Raw genomic sequence first — 16,252 nt, 5'->3', positions numbered from 1 at the left:
TAATGTGACATTTGCAGAGGGCTCCTCAGCCTTCAGGCTTTATGTCCCCTGCAGCCAGAGGTCAGGGGCATGGGTCATGGCCATACAAACGCATGGACATTGAAGGGCCTGTGGTGACTCACCCTCAGGCTGGGCACTATGGCTCCCAGCCGTGTCTGCAAGTACCTGCCGGGAACAAGGAAGGAGCAACTATGAGAGCAGCTTCCCGGTCCTGGAAGAAACAGCCCAGGAACTAAGACCCACACGACCCCAGACCAGGATCGCCTCGCCAGCCCTCCAGCCTCCCTGGGGCTTCAGGGAGACCAACAAGTGAAGTGAGGCATACGTGCTTTTCCTGAGACTTGCTCCCTCTAACTTTCCATCGGGACATCGTTTTAGACTTCCAGAAGTGTTGTGAGAATAGCAGTTCATGACTGCAGGGGTCCCTCTGCCTCCCTTGCTCCTTCGTGCTCCCACAGGGTGGACGTCGGAACGCCCCGCACTTCGGGGGCTGCCGTCTGATCCTGTTATTGCCTTGATGCTCACTGTGGCAGGTTTAGGCAGAGTCCCCAGGCCCCCAGACGAGGCCCCTCTCCGCTCTAGCTTTCCCTCTTTCCGGGGAGCCCCGGTTCCCTTCAGGGCAGAACAGCAACGGCTGCATTTCCCGTGTGTGCGTCGTGAGTCTCAAAGCAATGCGTGGTTGCCAAGACGTAGACAGGGTCGCCTGTGTGAAATCCGGCCGGGGGCTGGGGAGGCCTCCGCTCCGAAGCCCAGGGTCGCTCCGCCCTGCTGACCCCGGCCGGTCGGGCAGGTAGGCCAGCACCGCCACCGATGAGCTATTTGTGCAAAGAAAGTCCAACACAATCTGACCAGACCCTTTGATCTGGTTACCAGCTCATGGGAATCGCAGAATAGAAGGACACGGTGAGGGCACCACTGGGCACAGGGAGAAAGCAGGCGGGGAGGGAAGCTGGGGAGACCTGGGAGTTGGGGGACTCCGAGACAGTTACAGACATTCACGAGGCAGCTGGAGGAACGCACACTCCGACCCAGCATCTTAGTGATATTTAAGTAAATTCATCGAGTTTTTTTAGATGTGAGAGGTTATTGCTGTTGACTTAAACGAAAAGAGCTCTTAACTTTTAGAGACAAATCCTGAAATATTTACAGATGAGACACTGTTACCTCTGGAACTTGGAATTTGCCTCAGAAAAAGCCGAGAAATGGGGCGCCTGGGTGGCTGAGTGGGTTGAGCCTCTGCCTTCGGCTCAGGTCATGATCTCAGAGTCCTGGGATCGAGCCCCGCATCGGGCTCTCTGCTCAGCGGGAAGCCTGCTTCCTCCTCTCTCTCTGCCTGCCTCTGCCTAATCTTGTGATCTCTCTGTCAAATAAATAAATAAAATCTTTTTTTTTTTAAGATTTTTATTTATTTATTTGACAGAGAGAGGTTACAAGTAGGCAGAGAGGCAGGCAGAGAGAGAGAGGAGGAAGCAGGCTCCCTGCTGAGCAGAGAGCCCGATGCGGGACTTGATCCCAGGACCCTGAGATCATGACCTGAGCCGAAGGCAGCGGCTTAACCCACTGAGCCACCCAGGCGCCCCAAATAAATAAAATCTTTAAAAAAAGAAAGAAAGAGACAAGAAGGAGCATGGCCTGCGGGCAGCCCCGGCGGCATGCATGGAGCAGGAAGGGCCGCGGTTGCAGCGGGATGCCAGGCGCACAGCAGTCCGTTGGGCCATCCCTGGCTCCACATGTTCGAGGCGTGAGCACACGCACTGAGATGTGTGGTGCAGTGAACAGACACCCTCGTGGTAAGATGTGTAGATGCCACTACCAGGCTGTGTCTCCAAGACAGCATGTCCACGGCGCAGAGGGTTTCTGGGTGGTGTCCACATCTGCACGGCCAGAAAAAAAACAGCAAATTGGTTTGCTCAAGGCCTTGGTGCCCGAGTCTTGGGTTTGGGCCCAGGCTCTGCCTGTCGGCCTGGTGCTCCCCGAGCCTGGTCGAGGTAGACACGCACCACATGCGTCTGCCTGTCCACAGGCCACCAGGGGCTTTCCAAAGCACAAAATCAAGCGTGTCAACTCTGGTCAAACCCTGCAAAGCATCCGACTGCTTCTGGCATCAAGTTCAAGATTCTTCACTTGGTTTGTCAGACCTTTGCATAGACCCGGACTCCAACTGCCTCTCTTCCCTCTATCACTTGGGCTCCAGGCACACTGGCCGCTGGCTCCCAGCCCCCCACCCTCCCTGAGGCTGGGACCCTGGATGTGATTTCCCATCGACTGGACACCCCACGGTCTAGCCAACTCTTCCTCCACATGCCAACCTCTAGGAAACCCTCCGGAAACTCCAGACTGGGGTGCATCTACCTGTCACCCTGTTTTCGGGGTAACTTGACAGAGCTGGGCAGGGCCAGTCCACTTCTGAGAGTAGAAGGAGCACTGAGCATGACTCCAGGCCGGCAGGTGCTCAGATCCTGACTGCCGAGAGCAATGTTGGGGGGTCCCTCTGTGATTCCAGACTCGGACTAGCTAGCCCCGCACAGTGCTCTGGTTGGGCGTGGGGGGAGGCCGAGGGTGGGGAAGGGTCAGAGGCCTGACTCTGCCCCGCTCACCCTCTGGCCGCCCCACTGACTTCCTTCCACGGAGAAATCCCTCTGCTGGAGCCCTTGTCCGTCGGTGGTTCTTCCAAAATAGCAGGCCCCGGGGGCCCGAGGGTTCAGGGTAGATGGGGTCGGATCCGGAAGCCCCTGTGGGGGTGTCCCGAGGCTCCGTGTGTGCCGTTTCGTGGGCCCCCCTCACCTGTGCACGTGAGCGTGACGTGTGGGGGGTTACCGTGTGCACCTGCCTCCCTCCCACAAGACGCCACATTTCCAACTGTCGCGTAAGCTCCAGGGGTGGGAGGCTTATCGCCATCGCTGGACGGAGGCAACGGTGGGCCGCCATGTACTCCCTTTCCTTAGGCCAGGAAGTTCTGTTGCTCTGCCCGCTCCCCTCTGACCCCGGAAATAAGCCACCTGTCCCAACACGGACTTGTCATCTTAGGGAGCTGAGAGTGGGCCCTGACCCTTTGGAACCACCAAACCACACCAGTGAGGGGGTTCATTAAGTCTCGGAGACCGGCTCACAATAAGAAGCGGAGTTTGTGACCACGAATAATGAGTGAATGAACTGCGGTCTGAAGCCAGACTTCCCAGCGACAAACATAGGCCCTGCCGCACACAAGCCTGAGCAGGGCCCGCAGGTCCACAGCCCTCAGCTCCCTCAGCCATGAGAGGCAGGAACACCACCGGCTCCCGGAACAGCCCCCGGAGGAGGGATCACCCCGGGGCGGGCCTCGGGTACTCAGTATCTTACTGCTCGCTGTCCCCCCACAGCTGCTGGGTTAGAAGGCAACTAACTCTTTCGAATTGACTGGGTGTAACACATAAACCAATGGACGAAGAAGTATTATTCTGAGACAAAGAGCCTTTTCCATGGCAGTACACAAAATTCTCGTGGGTATTTGATCCCAAATGAGGCTCTGTTCCAGTCCCGTGGAGAAAGAAGGCTCCGAAAGTAAGTGACCAGCTCTGAGGGTTCTTGGTACCCATCAAATGCGTGTGCCGTGACACTCCCAGGGAGTTCAGGGGCCACACTGGGCCTCTCCTGGGGCTTCCCTGATGGTGACCGTGGATGGTTCTGAGAGCTGGGCAGAGGAGTGAGCAAAACTGCTTTCCATCTTTGAGATGTTTCAAAGAGAAAGTCGGAAGCCATTTCTGGGGCTGGGGAGTGAGCGCCGGTCTGATGCAGGAGCGCTGAGGAAACACACCTCTCGACGTCATTCATAATATTTATTTTGGAAAAATATCTTAAAAAGGATTTTCTTCATTAACAAAACAGTAAAAACCTCCAATAACATCTGCACAATATCCCATAAATACATTTATATACAAAAAATATATAGAACCGAAGTGCCTTTGTACATATTTACCAAAAATTTAAATTATAAAAAATGAACATCACAAAATACTCAAGCTTTACAGATATCATGAAAAATATTTTTACAAGTCCAAAAAATAACACACATTTTTTCCACCTAGAAAAAACACCTTTCAGTATCAAAAAGGATGATGAAGGCAGTGTTCGCGTTTCTAACTCAAGAACAGACCGGCTCGCAAGGATCCGAGACACACGCCTCAGGCAGCTCACGCTTCCTACGCAGCAAGTCAGTCCGTTCACTTAAATATATATCTTTTAAAAGCAACCGTCCATAGTGCAATGGAAACACCCGAAAAGGCAGTGCAACAGGCCCCCTCGGACGCTGCGGAGCGGCAGCCCGGGCGGCGTGCCGGCCGACCTCCGGGAGAGAACCGGCTCCGTCCGGATCGGCTATCAGCAGCAGTCCGTGGGTCTCCCTTTCCTCTTTCAAGCAGCATCCACTGGGGCATATATCCTTGGAATTTTATTTATTTTTAAGAGAATCGGGAATTTTGCCATATCACTTCCATTTTACACCTAGAGGGGCCCACAAGACAGAATGGGAGGTTAGTTCCAGAGAGAGGTCACTATCCTCTGACCTCTCCACCCGCTTCCGTCCTGAGGCCAGCCCGGGGCGCCGCTGTGCCTCGCACCGCACACTGACCTCAGTCGCTACGACACACTCGTCTTTCTCCTCCGAGATGACGTACACCGACTGGTACTTTGTGTCTCTCGCAGCGGGGTACACGGAGTCCGGCCTCTGTCTTTCAGACGCGTCTCCGCTGAAGGGGGAAGAGCATCGCAATGAGCAGTGGAAATTGTTCCGGAAACGACCAGCGCTGGGCAAAGGGAAGCTGGCGGACCCGCCCGCCCGCAGCGCCCGAGTGTGGGGCCCCCTCGCAGCCCGGCCCTCCCGCGCGTCCCCGCCCGGCCCACCACACGCACCCCCTGAGTGTCGGGCTGCTCTTTTCCTCCGCTGCAGGGCCCTGAGGCTGGCACTTGCCGTCCCGCGTGCTGTGAGGGTCCCTGGCGGCGGCGGTAGCGGCGTCCCCCTTGAGGTCCCGCACCAGGTTATAACCCACAGCGGCGTAGCGGGCCTTGAGGCCGTTCTTCTCAGCCCCGTGGTCCCCGTGGAAGTCGACCTTCTTGTTGGTGTTTTTGATCTGCGTGGCCCCGATGACGCTGACGGCAACGTCCTTCTCCCGCTGGCGGCTGGCCAGGTTGTTCATGGTCTCTGTCTCCGCAGCGGGCCGGGCCTTGTGCAGCCGCAGCCGCACGCAGACCACCACGGCGGCACAGCCCAGCAGCAGCACCAGCACCAGCACCACGCCGGCGCCCACGGCCACCCAGGGGAAGGGCCCAGCCTGGCCCTCCACGTACTTCTCGGTGAGATCCACCAGCACAGGGCCGGGCGCAGGCTCCGGCAGCAGGAACTGGCAGTTGGGGCCCCCGTAGCCCCGGGCACACTCGCACAGGTAGCGCCGGTCCCGCTCGTGGCAGGTGGCCCCGTTGTGGCAGGGTGCGTGCTCACACCTGCTGACGGGGACACTGCAGTTCCTGCCTGTGTAACCGGGCGGACAGGTGCACGAGTACTCATTCGGGCCATCGTGGCAGCTGCCCCCATTGGCACACGGGGAGGAGGCACAATCGTCCATGTTGTCTTCGCAGTGCCTCCCGGAGAAGCCGGGCTGGCAGCGGCACAGGTAGGCGTCCCCGAGGTCCACGCACTGTGCACCTGGAACACAGGACACACGGTGTCCACCCCTGCGCTACACCCCCACGCTACACCCCCACGCACACACAGCCAGCCCGCAGCCCAAACCAGCTGCTGGCTACTTGGGACACAAGCCCCAGGGCAGCAGTCTGGTCTAGCTCGGTATACTGAGAGTCGGACAGCTCATGTGTCTGGAGCGGTCGTGTTTCGGCAGACGCCGTGCACAACACACACTCACCTTCACAACAGCCCACAAGGGGCCCAGGTGGCAGATGAGTAAATGGAGCCTGAGTGAGGCCGTGTGCTTGCCCTTGGCTCCGCAGTTAGTGAGAAGAGCGCGGTCGGAAACAGAACGGAAAAGGAAGAAAGGAAGGAGGGGAGAGACCTCTGTCCGGCCCGAGCCAGATCGCTAACCCTCCAGCTAGTCTGCCTCTCACGGTAAAGCCTCCAGTATTTCTGGAGCTTCCTCGGATAGAAACCGACAGGAGGCAAAGCTTGGCCCCACAGGATGGCCAGGCCTTCCGGACAGCAGGTGGAAGGCAAGGGAACCGTGATTCTTCTCCATCAGTTACCGTGGCCCGGCCTGTCGGGGGCCCTGCTTCGCTCCTCTACCCACTCGCGCAGCAGCAGTGGGGGGGAGGGCGCCAGCAGACCACACTTCCGCACACACAGACACACCAGACGGCGACGTTTGGGTGACAGAGCCGAGCCGGGCTTCCCTCCAGAGACAGAGAGGCTGGGTGGCCATCGGAGCGCAGGGCACTGCGTCACAGCCCGGACCCGGGCCCCTGAGGTGCCGCGTGGCCTTGGGCAGCCTTCTCACCTCTCGCCTCGGGCTCTCCCCACGGCACGTGAGAGTCCACACTCCTGCCCACCCTCCTTGCTCCCTGAGCATTTCCAGACTCACGGGTACAATCTCTGTGAAGAGTTTCTGACTGTTTAGTTGAAAGGCTCCATAAACCGGGGTAGCAAAATGCCGTGCTTGGGTTGAAATGAAATGCATGTGCTTTCTAATGCGTTCTTATCAGTGTTGAGCACTCGCCAAAGTCTCCAAGCGGACAGGGCTGCCCTCCTACCATTAGAGCAGGGTGAAGAGCTGCAGGAATCCACCTTCTTCTCACAGTTAAAGCCGGAGAAGCCCCCAGGGCAGCGACAGGTGTAGCCTCCCTCAGGGTTGTCCGAGCACCGTCCCCCGTTGAAGCAGGGGCCGTCGGCACACGCCATGGCACTTAGCTCGCAGATTCGGCCGTAGAAGCCAGGCGGGCAGGTGCAAGTGTAGCTGTTCTCGAGATCCTGCGTCGTGGAGAAGAGACAGAGCTCACACCCAGCTCCGAAAGACCCACGCCGTGTGGAGCTAACCCAGCTCCGAAAGACCCACGCCGTGCGGAGCTAACCCAGGCCAAGTCCGTCCTGCCCACAGCCGGACTCACCGTGCAGCTGCCTCCGTTCCTGCAAGGGCTGGGGCTGCACTCGTCGACCTCAACCTCACAGTCGGCTCCCGAGTAACCCGGCCGACAAGAGCAGGTGTAGCTCCCCTGGCCCGTGTTGGTGCACGTGGCCCCGTTCCTGCAGGGCTTGTGGTGCGTGCAGTAGTTCAGGTCTGCGAGGGGAAAAGACGGGAGGTGGGGGCTACACTTGGAGTCCTCAGTAAGGCCGGGAAGCCCGGGGCTGCTGTGTGGGGAGGGGGCTCACCCTGGTTGCAGAAGAGGCCGCCCCAGCCCTCTTGGCAGTTACACTGCCATGGCTGCTGGCAGGTGCCGTGGAGACAGCCCGGGTACCGAATGCACTGGTCACAGTACCGGCCCTGCCAGCCCACTCTGCACCTAGGACGAGAGCAGCACAGTCAGGCGGGCACGGGCATCCCCGGGCTTCCGGACACACACCACCGAGTTGCGAGACACGGGCTTGCAGCAGCACCAACCCCACCGGCTCACAAACAAGGCAGAACACTGGTGTCTCCCTGGGAGCTTTCCAACATACCAAAGCCTCCAAGGGTCTGACTTCGGGGCATGAGGGCCACTGGCACCGTGTTTTTACAGACTCCCCAGGTGGTCCTAACATGCCAAAATGTTTGAGATTCCCTGACGTAGACCCATTTTCTATGTCAATTCCTTGCCAAGGAATCTGTAAGTTCCCATACCCACTGAGGCACTTAGGGGACTGATAACCACGACTCTACACGTTCTACACACTTACTAAGGAGAAACACCAGTATAACAGTCAGCTGATCCTACCAGAGTTTTTCAAATGAACACCTAGTGCTACTTTACAAATACACTAAGTGTAAAGGGTAACCAGGAAAGGGATAAAGCACTTTTGCAGACTTACTTGCACTCCCCCGGCCTGTCACAAAATCCATGCTGCTCATCACATCCCGGCAAGCAGATCGCTACAGGCAAAGAGAACACACAGGGTCAAGCCCCACCCCAAGTGCCCCCCAGCATCACGGGGGCTGCCACTCCACACGGGGGACACCAAACTTGTCCCGCTCCACTGGCGACCCCAGCTGAGCTCCTCCCATCTGTGGGGGGCTGCAGGTCCTGCCCAGTAACTCGCTCAGCCCCAGGGCCAGCATTCTTCTTAACGCAGTGGCTCCAGGACAAAAGGGCACGGAAGCCCCCACCCCCACCCCATCCCCTTTTCTTCTGAGAGGGTCAGAAGTCCTTCCCCCTCCTCCTCCCCCACTTCCCAATTCTCTGCACAAAGCTCCACCTCGTAATACCCAGAAAGTGTGTGTGTAGATAAGGGTGGACAGCTGGTGTGCAGAGCACCAGGGCAGGACAGCTGCTCTATTGTCTCTGCTCCCCAGCAGCTGCCCGCGCAACAATACTGCTTCCCCCGCCCCTCGCCCCCCCCCCGCGTGCACACACACACACACACACACACACACGCAAGTGCGCGCGCGCGCGCACAGACACACACAGACACACACATACGAACGCGCGTGCCCGTGCACGCCCTTCCCACCAATGGGAACCGGTGTGAGTTCCTGCCGCCTATCCCCAGAGAGATCTAATCGATGGCACGCGCTAGCTGGGGGCGGGGAGAGACTCCAGTGTTTGAATAAGAAGAAAAAAGTTTAAGTTTCGGCTACCCGGCCCTGAAGAAGAGGGAGGGAGCAAGGGAGGTCCCCGCGGGGTGGGCGCTGAGGCTGAGCAGGCCGCCTTCCCCAGCTTACAAAACGTGTCCACAAGCTGCCCTGTGAGCGTGGAAGACAACACTGCCGGCTCCAGCCCAGGGCAGTCAAAACTAGGCCTCGGAGGCTGTGAAGACCTACCCAGGCAGTGATCAAAACCGGGAACCGCACCTCCCAGGCAAGGGGTTCTGGGCCTACCAAGGAGGGCTGGAGGGTCACCGGCTACGGGAGGACAAGGAAAAGCCCCATGGCTTTCTGGGGACCTCCAGAGCCTCCTGCACCCCTGACGGGAGAGGAGGCTGACACCGGGGTATATGACGCCTCCAAAGGCTGGAGAGAGACCTCCAAGCTGAACTGGGCCCGGGGCCTGCACGAGCCTCCTGCCCTCCAAGGCCTGGCTTCCTGCACCGGGGCAGCCCCTGACTGCCTGGAGAACGCCGGGCAGCGGGGCAGGCGCGGCCCACTCATGTCTGTGAAGGTATTTCTTTGCCAGGCAGGGGGCTGTGCCAGCAGCACACAAGCCGGTGGGCGCAGGGCCCAGCACTGGCAGGTGGGCTCCTCCCCACCCAGCGCCCGCAGACCCAGGCCTCCACACACATTCTCTCTTGTCCACAGACCCCACGAGTGAAAACGTCACGAGCGACGTGTGTGGGGGTCACACGGAACGTCTGCAAAGGCGCTCACTCTGCGAAGAGGCCCTGCACACCCACTCTGGAGAGAAGCAAGCGCTGTGACAGCGAGAACGGGGGAAGCCCGCCTACAGGACCGGGGGAAGCCCGCCTACACGCACAAGCTCTCCTCTCTGGTCCTCCCTTCCTTCCTCCCCTCCCTCTCCCTTGGGCTTACTTCCTGACCCCTGGCCCCATCTCCAAAATCCTCCCTGATTAAGAAAGGCAGCTTCCCATAGCGGAAGTGAAAATGTCTGGGCTGACCCCAGCCCTGCCACTGGCTAGCTGTGAGGTCTTCACAAATTTCTCCAGCTCTCTGGCCTCCGTGTCCCCACAGAGCTTTCCTCTAGTGCTGAAATCCTGGGACCCCCCTGCTCACAGAACATTCCCCTGCTCCCTGGGAGCCGGCCTGGAGGTGGACCAAGGGAGGGAAGCAGAACTCACGTTCGGTGCAATACTGGCCTTTCCAGCCAGGGTTGCAGACTTTTTCCCCTCTCTCCCCACAGGTGAAGTGGCCAAAAGCATCATCTCGGGGTCGACAGAAGACAGAGCAGCCCTCCCCGTAGTAATGTTCGTCACACACGAAGCGGTAGGAGTACTTGAGGTCTGTTCGGCCGCTGCTGTGCAGGTCCTGAGACCACTCCTCGCCCACCGTCAGGTGCCTCTGTGTGGCCAGGCGGCTGATGAGTCTTTCTGGGTTTTCTGTAGGAAGAGGATGACGCCATTGGTTCTGACTGAGAGCCCAGGGGCTTGGGGCCCCGGGGGAGCTGGGACTGTCATGAAGGAGAAGGGGCCAGAGGTCCTCCGTCCTGAACCGCAGGCAGGAACTTGCAGAATGAGGGTCTACAGGAGCTTGTTTCTGGCGGGGACATGGAATCAAATACACACCAGCTGGGGAAGCAGTTCACTCAGTTTTGGGGTCTGGGGCTTGTCTTTACCTGTTGTGAGGTCATCAGGAGAATCTGTGTGGAGAGCTTCAATGATCAGGGAAAAGGTGCCCTGGAGGAAAGGGGGAGGAGACCTGAGCTAAAGCAGAAATGTTAGAAAACAAAGCCCAAACCCAGGCACTGGAGACAACCCAGCCGCTAAGGGTCTCCCGAGCAGATCCATGGGGGTGGGGGTGGGGATGGGGGTGGGGGTGGGGGTGCTGCACAGCTCTTGTCTGTTTTCACTTTCCTTAAGGAAATGGGAGAACTTTTTAAAGAGTGGTTTCCTGACGTGTTGTTTCAGCCTGTCAGTACAGGATATCACGTTTAAAAAAAAAAAAGAAAGAAAGGAAAGAAAAAAGCCCCGCAGGAGCACAAGGCTGGAGGGGGCTGTCATCCGTCGGGGGTGGGGGGCTGCACAGAGAGGGCCAAGGGCTGTCAGGCTACCAGGGTAGCTCGACTCCCAACCGGTCTCGGCTCAAGACACCGAGCGCTCGCCCGCGGGAAGGCGCTCACGGACTGGGGCTCCGCACCCGGGCCAGACCCCGGCCCCGGCCCCGGCCCCGGCCCCGCGCCCCCCGCACCCCGGCTGTCACTCCCCGGCCGCCTGGCGGGCACTCCGGGCGCGCGGACGAGGCTCCGGGCCGGCCCCCGCCGCCGCCGCCCCGCACGCCCCTCCCGCGCCCCCTCTCGCCCCGGGCCGCGGCTCACCGGCCAGGTGAAGCCGAAGGGGAAGCGGATGGGGTTGCTGAAGGCGGGGTCGGCGCCGGCGCCGTCGGGCAGGCTGAAGGAGTCGACGCCCAGCACCGGCGTGACCGCGCTGCCGTAGGTGCAGGGCGGCTCGGGGGACACGCTGGCCTGGTAGTGCTTGAGGCACACGCGGAAGAAGGTCCTGCAGGCGCACGGCGGCGGCCCCGCGCCCCCGCGGCAGCAGTTGCGGTTTCCCAGCAGCCCCTTCTTGTTGACGAACTCCTGCAGCTTCAGCTCGAACACCCCGGAGCTGCAGACCTGCGGGGACGGGCGCGGGCGTGAGGACGCGCGGAGCGGGCTGACCGCGGGCGGCGCCGGCCCCGCGCTCCGCCGCTCCGTCCGCGCGCGGCCTGCGCCCCGGGTCCCCGCCGGGGTCCCCCCCGCTTCCCCGCGGACGACCCACCTGCCGCCGGGCCGCGCGGACCCCGAGCTCACGACTCACCTGGCACAGCAGGGCTGACAGCACGGCGAGGGCGAGGGCGCACCGGCGGCCCATGGTGCCGCGCCGGACTCGCTCGGCCGGCCGCGCCCCCCGCCCCCCGTTCCCGTCCCGAAGCCGCAGGGAGTGCGCGGGGGTGGCCGTGCCCGGAGCGGCGCGGGCAGGAAAGCGCCGCCGCTCGGCCCCAGGCTGGGGTGACCCGGACTTCTTTCTTCGGGAGCTCGGTCCCTTCCCAGGCCGCGGTTCCGCGGATCCGCCCTTCGGGGGCGACGGCGGCTCGGGATGCACGAGAAGGAGCTCGGGGAGGCGGCTCGTGCGGCCGCAACTTTCGGTTTTCCTCCTCGTCCCTCGGACGCGCGAGTGGGCGAGGGTCCTCCGCTTCCTGGTTTTGTCTCAAGCTTCTTTGAAGGAAGGGAAAAAAAGAGGGAGAGAGAGGGCGTCCGGAGATTCGGCTTAATTCCCAGAGAGCGCCGAGGCTTGCTCCGAGTCCGATGGGAAAGCCGCGGTCGGGAAATCCCACGCGCGAGGCGATAATCCCGGGGCCCCAGCGGAGCGCGCGCAGGGACGCCCGGCGGCGGCGGCGGGGGTGCGCGGCGCGCCCCGCGGCTCGGGCCCGTGTCACTCGGCGGCGGCGGCGGCCGTTCCCGGAGCGCCCTGAACTCGTGTCCCCTGCGCCCCCGCGGAGACACGCGTCTTCCCGAAGAACCCAGCCGGTGCCATCCACGTCAACAGCGCGGGGTCCGAGCGCGGGGCGGCGGGTGGCGGGCGGAGGCGCTGCGCCACGGCGACGCGTCCTCTGCGCGCCCGGGCCGGCCGCTCTCCGCGGGTGCGCGCCGAGGTCTGCGCTCGCCGGCGCCGGCTGCCCTTATATCCCGCCGGCCGCCCGCATGGCTAATGAGATGCAAATAAGCAGCCCCCCAATCTGGCGAGAGCTGTCACAAAGGAGCCACTTTTCCAAACCCTCCTCTCAATGGATCGCCAAATGGTCAGTGAGCTGTAAAATGTGCAACCTCCTCCCCGCCCCCACACCTCCCCGCCCCCGGCCCTCCTCTGCCCCCGCCCCCAGCCCCCCGCCTTCCTCCGCACCACACAAAACGCGCTCATTTACATTCCTGCAAAATGTTCGCCGCGAGAGTCCTCTCCGCTCCCGAGGCGGGGGCCGCGGCTCCGGCCCCTTGGCTCTCCCGCCGGCCACAGGCCCGCGGAGGCCCGCGGGGACGCGCGGGGGCGGCGCGGCGCCTCCAGCCCCGCCGAGTGCAGCCGGCCTGGAGCGGCCGGACGCGGCCTGGGAAACTCTCGGGGCCGCCGCGGCGTCCGCCCTCCGTCTCCCCGCGCGGGCCGTGTCCCGGGGTCTGGGGCCCCGGGGCCGCTCCTTCTCCAGGGCAGCCCCTTCCTCCGGAGGAGCCTGGCGGGGGAGGCGGGCGGGGGGGGGCGGGGGCCGGGGGCTCGGTAGGAAGGGGGCGGGCGCGAGGAGAAAAGGGCAGAGGGCGGCGAGCGCAGCGGCAGTTTGGGGAAGTTTGGGAAGGTCCGACACCGACCAGCCACAGGCCGAGGACGGCGGCTCTGCGTCCGGGAGCGCAAAGCCCGCATGCAGGGCAGGGCTGGGGGCGCGCGCGGCGCCCCCGGGGACCCCGGAGTCCGCGCGCCCACAGTGTCCCTGCAGCGGTCCGAGGCCGCTGGTGGGGGCGGGGTCTGGGGAGCGATTCGTCCCCACCCCCGGCCGCGGGGGAGATCCCAACTAGTCCCCCCACCCCACCCCGCGTACACACGCGCGCGCGCGCGCACGGGCGCGCGCGCACACACACATGTCGTTCCCGGAGCGATTCTCGGCCGCCACCACCTTTCCTGGGTGTCCAGCCCCTCTCTCCTGGGTATTCCCCCCTCGGCCTCCCTCCGCTCGGTAAAAAGTGAGTTTGGTGTGTGTCGCTCGCGTGGCCGTCATTAAGGCACTCTGTTATTGTGCACGGCTGAATCAGTGGTTCTTTGTGCGCTCAGCTGTATGGTAATGCAGACCGCACCTGCTCCCCGCACAATGCCGAGAGAAAGAGCTCCCCTCCGCGCGCGCCGCGGCCTCTGCAACACTGTCCCGCACATGTTCTAAAGACCCTCCAGCCCAGCCCCCCCGACCCGAAATCTTTACACAGCCATCACCTTATTAGGTTTTTACACGTCCCTCAGACACTAGAACTTTTGTTTTCATTTTTTTAAAGGGAAATGAGTTTATTGGGAGGGCCGAGAACACACGTATCACACAATGAATTATCTAAATTGCTCTCATGCTTTGGGGCTCAATGCAGAATAAGGTGGGGCATAGACTCCTAGTCCGGCATCCAGCTTTATGCTGGGCACACTTCGAGGTCTCTTTCCCAACCCTGTCTGCTCCTCCTCAGCCTCCCCCAGCACCACCTAGGGCAGCTTCATTAGGATGGAAGGTGTGACTGTTGGAGTAAATGTCACTCCGCTGGTGGCACAGCCCCAGGGTGCCTGGGCACAATGGCCTCGTCCCCGACGTGCTATAGCCCTCTTATGGGTGGGACCTGGCACTGTCCCAGCAAAATGGGATTTTCATTGCAGCAGGTGTGGAGATCACACAGCATCGTGCCCTGCACAGGGAGAGGGGAAATACCGAGTAAAACCCTGTAAAGGGCAATCTCAGAATCGCTTGGTGAAGTAACCTATGACCGTCCCTCTGGCTGTTAGGCAACAAGACCCTTGATTCCTTCGTTCACAAACACCTGTAGTTTCTGGATTGACAGGTCTGTACACTTCAGGTTTTCCACCTCTGCGTCATCATAGAGAAGCAAAGAATTAGTCGGAAGTCATGTGCAGGGTGAGGTGAGAAAGGCAGGCTCGGACTCCAGCAGAACCCCTACTGTCTGGTTCAGAACAAATGGACACTTCAAAGGTACTGCCCCCCACCCCAGGATGGTAGCAACCCCAGTTTGGTCACCCTTTGCGGACTTTGCACGGATGTGCTACCTCCCCACCGGGCTGGGTCAGCATGAATCCTAATTTAGTCTTGCCACCTAGTGTCAGCATCCTTTTCCCGCTATGTCCATGTTTCCTCTGAAAGCCAATTTCTGAGAACTTTGCTCTCTACAGCACAGAAGCTGACGTGTGTGTGTGTGTGTGTGTGTGTGAGAGAGAGAGAGAGAGAGAGAGAGAGATGGGGGGAGAGAGAAGGGGGGAGGTGAGAGGGTTCCTGGATCAGGGGAGCCACAAAAGAAGAAAGGAATGTGAGCTGTAAATCCTCTGTGCCTCTGAGACCAAGAGTAGATTTCAGTAAGAAATGAAATTTCAGGAACCTTTTAATTAGAAAATGGAAGTGGGAAACAGTCTCATGTGAATGCCTGTTTAGAAAACTGGAAATAAAAAGTTCCACGCGCGAGGGCTTAAACCTTGGGGGAAAAGACTTGCCCCAAATCTTTAACAAACCCCCCTCAGTATCAAGTATTTGTTCAACTGACGTGGCACAGATTTCTCGATTACAGCGGCAAAGCGGAACTGAAAGGCATCGTAAAATCCATCAGAACCCTTCCCAAAGCGCTCATTCTTTTCCAACTTAATTTATGCCACGCGATTCTGTATTGGGGAAATCAAGCAGAAAGCCCTTTTCTTCTCCTTCCTCCTCCTCCTGTTCTTCCCTCTACTTTCCTCCTCCTCCCCGTCACCCTTCTCCTTCTCTCTCTCTCCCTCTCCCTCTCTCCCTCTTCCCCACCTCACGCTGGTCCCTCTCCCCCTCTCCCTTTCAAAGCTGAGCTGAGGGGAGACTGTTTAACTTCTGGGTTTCTGTAGGGGCCTGTTGTAGTTTAACTCCTGCACACCAGTAGCTGAGATGAACAAAGGAGAGACTCGAGGTCCAACTATTCATCCTTTCTTTGCACTTTAATTTTCATTGATTGGGAAGACAAGGGGAGCCCTTAGGGATTCAGGCTGAAGGGGGATGACACGCCTTTAGACGCCATCAGCCCCCTAGCCAGCCATCTGCTCCGAACCAAATGGCGTTTTTTCACTCCCTAACTGCATGTCTCTATACTCCTGCAAAGAAGCACTCTGAACCCCTAAATACAGGAGGCGCTCAAGCTGGGGTGTGGTAAAAGGCCGGCCTCCACATGGGCCCTGGCAGCCAGAGTCCCCCCTCCCTGCACACCATAAATCCTACCTTGCTCATTAGGAAAAAGCAGGAAACTTTCTTTTAAATACTTTTTGATTTCTCAGCAAATTTACTGTACAAAGTGAGGCTCATTAGGCCTTAGAAGGCACCCAATCCATCAGACGCAGGAGAGGACAGAGATTTGCCGCCTGGTGGTGGTGGTTTATTTTTGCCAGGCACGGGTAGCTCGGAGCCTTCAAAACCCCATGCACTAGGTACGCTCCGGTTGTATGCCCATCAGAACTGTACCTACGACAGCTGCTGCTGAGTTCTGTTTACCGGAGACCCTGATTATTTCCCCCACCACTTTATTAGGCCACTTGGGAATAAAAGCTCACAGCCATCATTTTATAAAATTAAATATGCCCATCTTCAATCGTGGTGAGACCAAGTGCTGTGGTCACTCAAACCTGATTCAATCCCCTTTGCCCAAAGAAAAGTTCTGTTCTGAAGGTATGTGTGTGTGTGTGTGGGGGGGGGGTTGTGGGTGGAGGGAGGAGGTCAGGGCACATTGCAAAAAACAA

The 16,252-nt window shown here is 59.9% G+C and overlaps 1 protein-coding gene across 2 annotated transcripts; it reads right to left on the bottom strand.

Annotated features, from left to right (window-relative positions):
- Nucleotides 1–3,801: 3,801 nt before the first annotated feature.
- DLL1 (delta like canonical Notch ligand 1) lies at nt 3,802–12,587 on the bottom strand. 2 transcript variants are annotated; one of them, XM_082730428.1, is made up of 11 exons: nt 11,579–12,587; nt 11,098–11,394; nt 10,399–10,459; nt 9,905–10,162; nt 7,985–8,045; nt 7,349–7,479; nt 7,087–7,256; nt 6,733–6,949; nt 4,946–5,677; nt 4,607–4,724; nt 3,802–4,479 (listed from the first exon to the last, which is right to left on the bottom strand). In XM_082730428.1, the coding sequence occupies exons 1-10, from the start codon at nt 11,630–11,632 to the stop codon at nt 4,615–4,617; spliced, it is 2,091 nt and encodes a 696-aa protein (XP_082586554.1). In that variant the 5' UTR covers nt 11,633–12,587; the 3' UTR covers nt 3,802–4,479; nt 4,607–4,614. The 2 variants fall into 2 exon arrangements, with proteins under 2 accessions (XP_082586554.1, XP_082586553.1); XM_082730427.1 differs by having other exon boundaries at nt 4,888–5,677; nt 11,579–12,586.
- Nucleotides 12,588–16,252: the final 3,665 nt, after the last annotated feature.

This window comes from Mustela nivalis (assembly GCF_964662115.1).
Source record: "Mustela nivalis genome assembly, chromosome: 5".
In the NCBI taxonomy this organism is placed as follows: domain Eukaryota; kingdom Metazoa; phylum Chordata; class Mammalia; order Carnivora; family Mustelidae; genus Mustela; species Mustela nivalis.
Note: the sequence above shows the minus strand (reverse complement) of the source record. Positions and strands in the feature narration are given on the sequence as shown.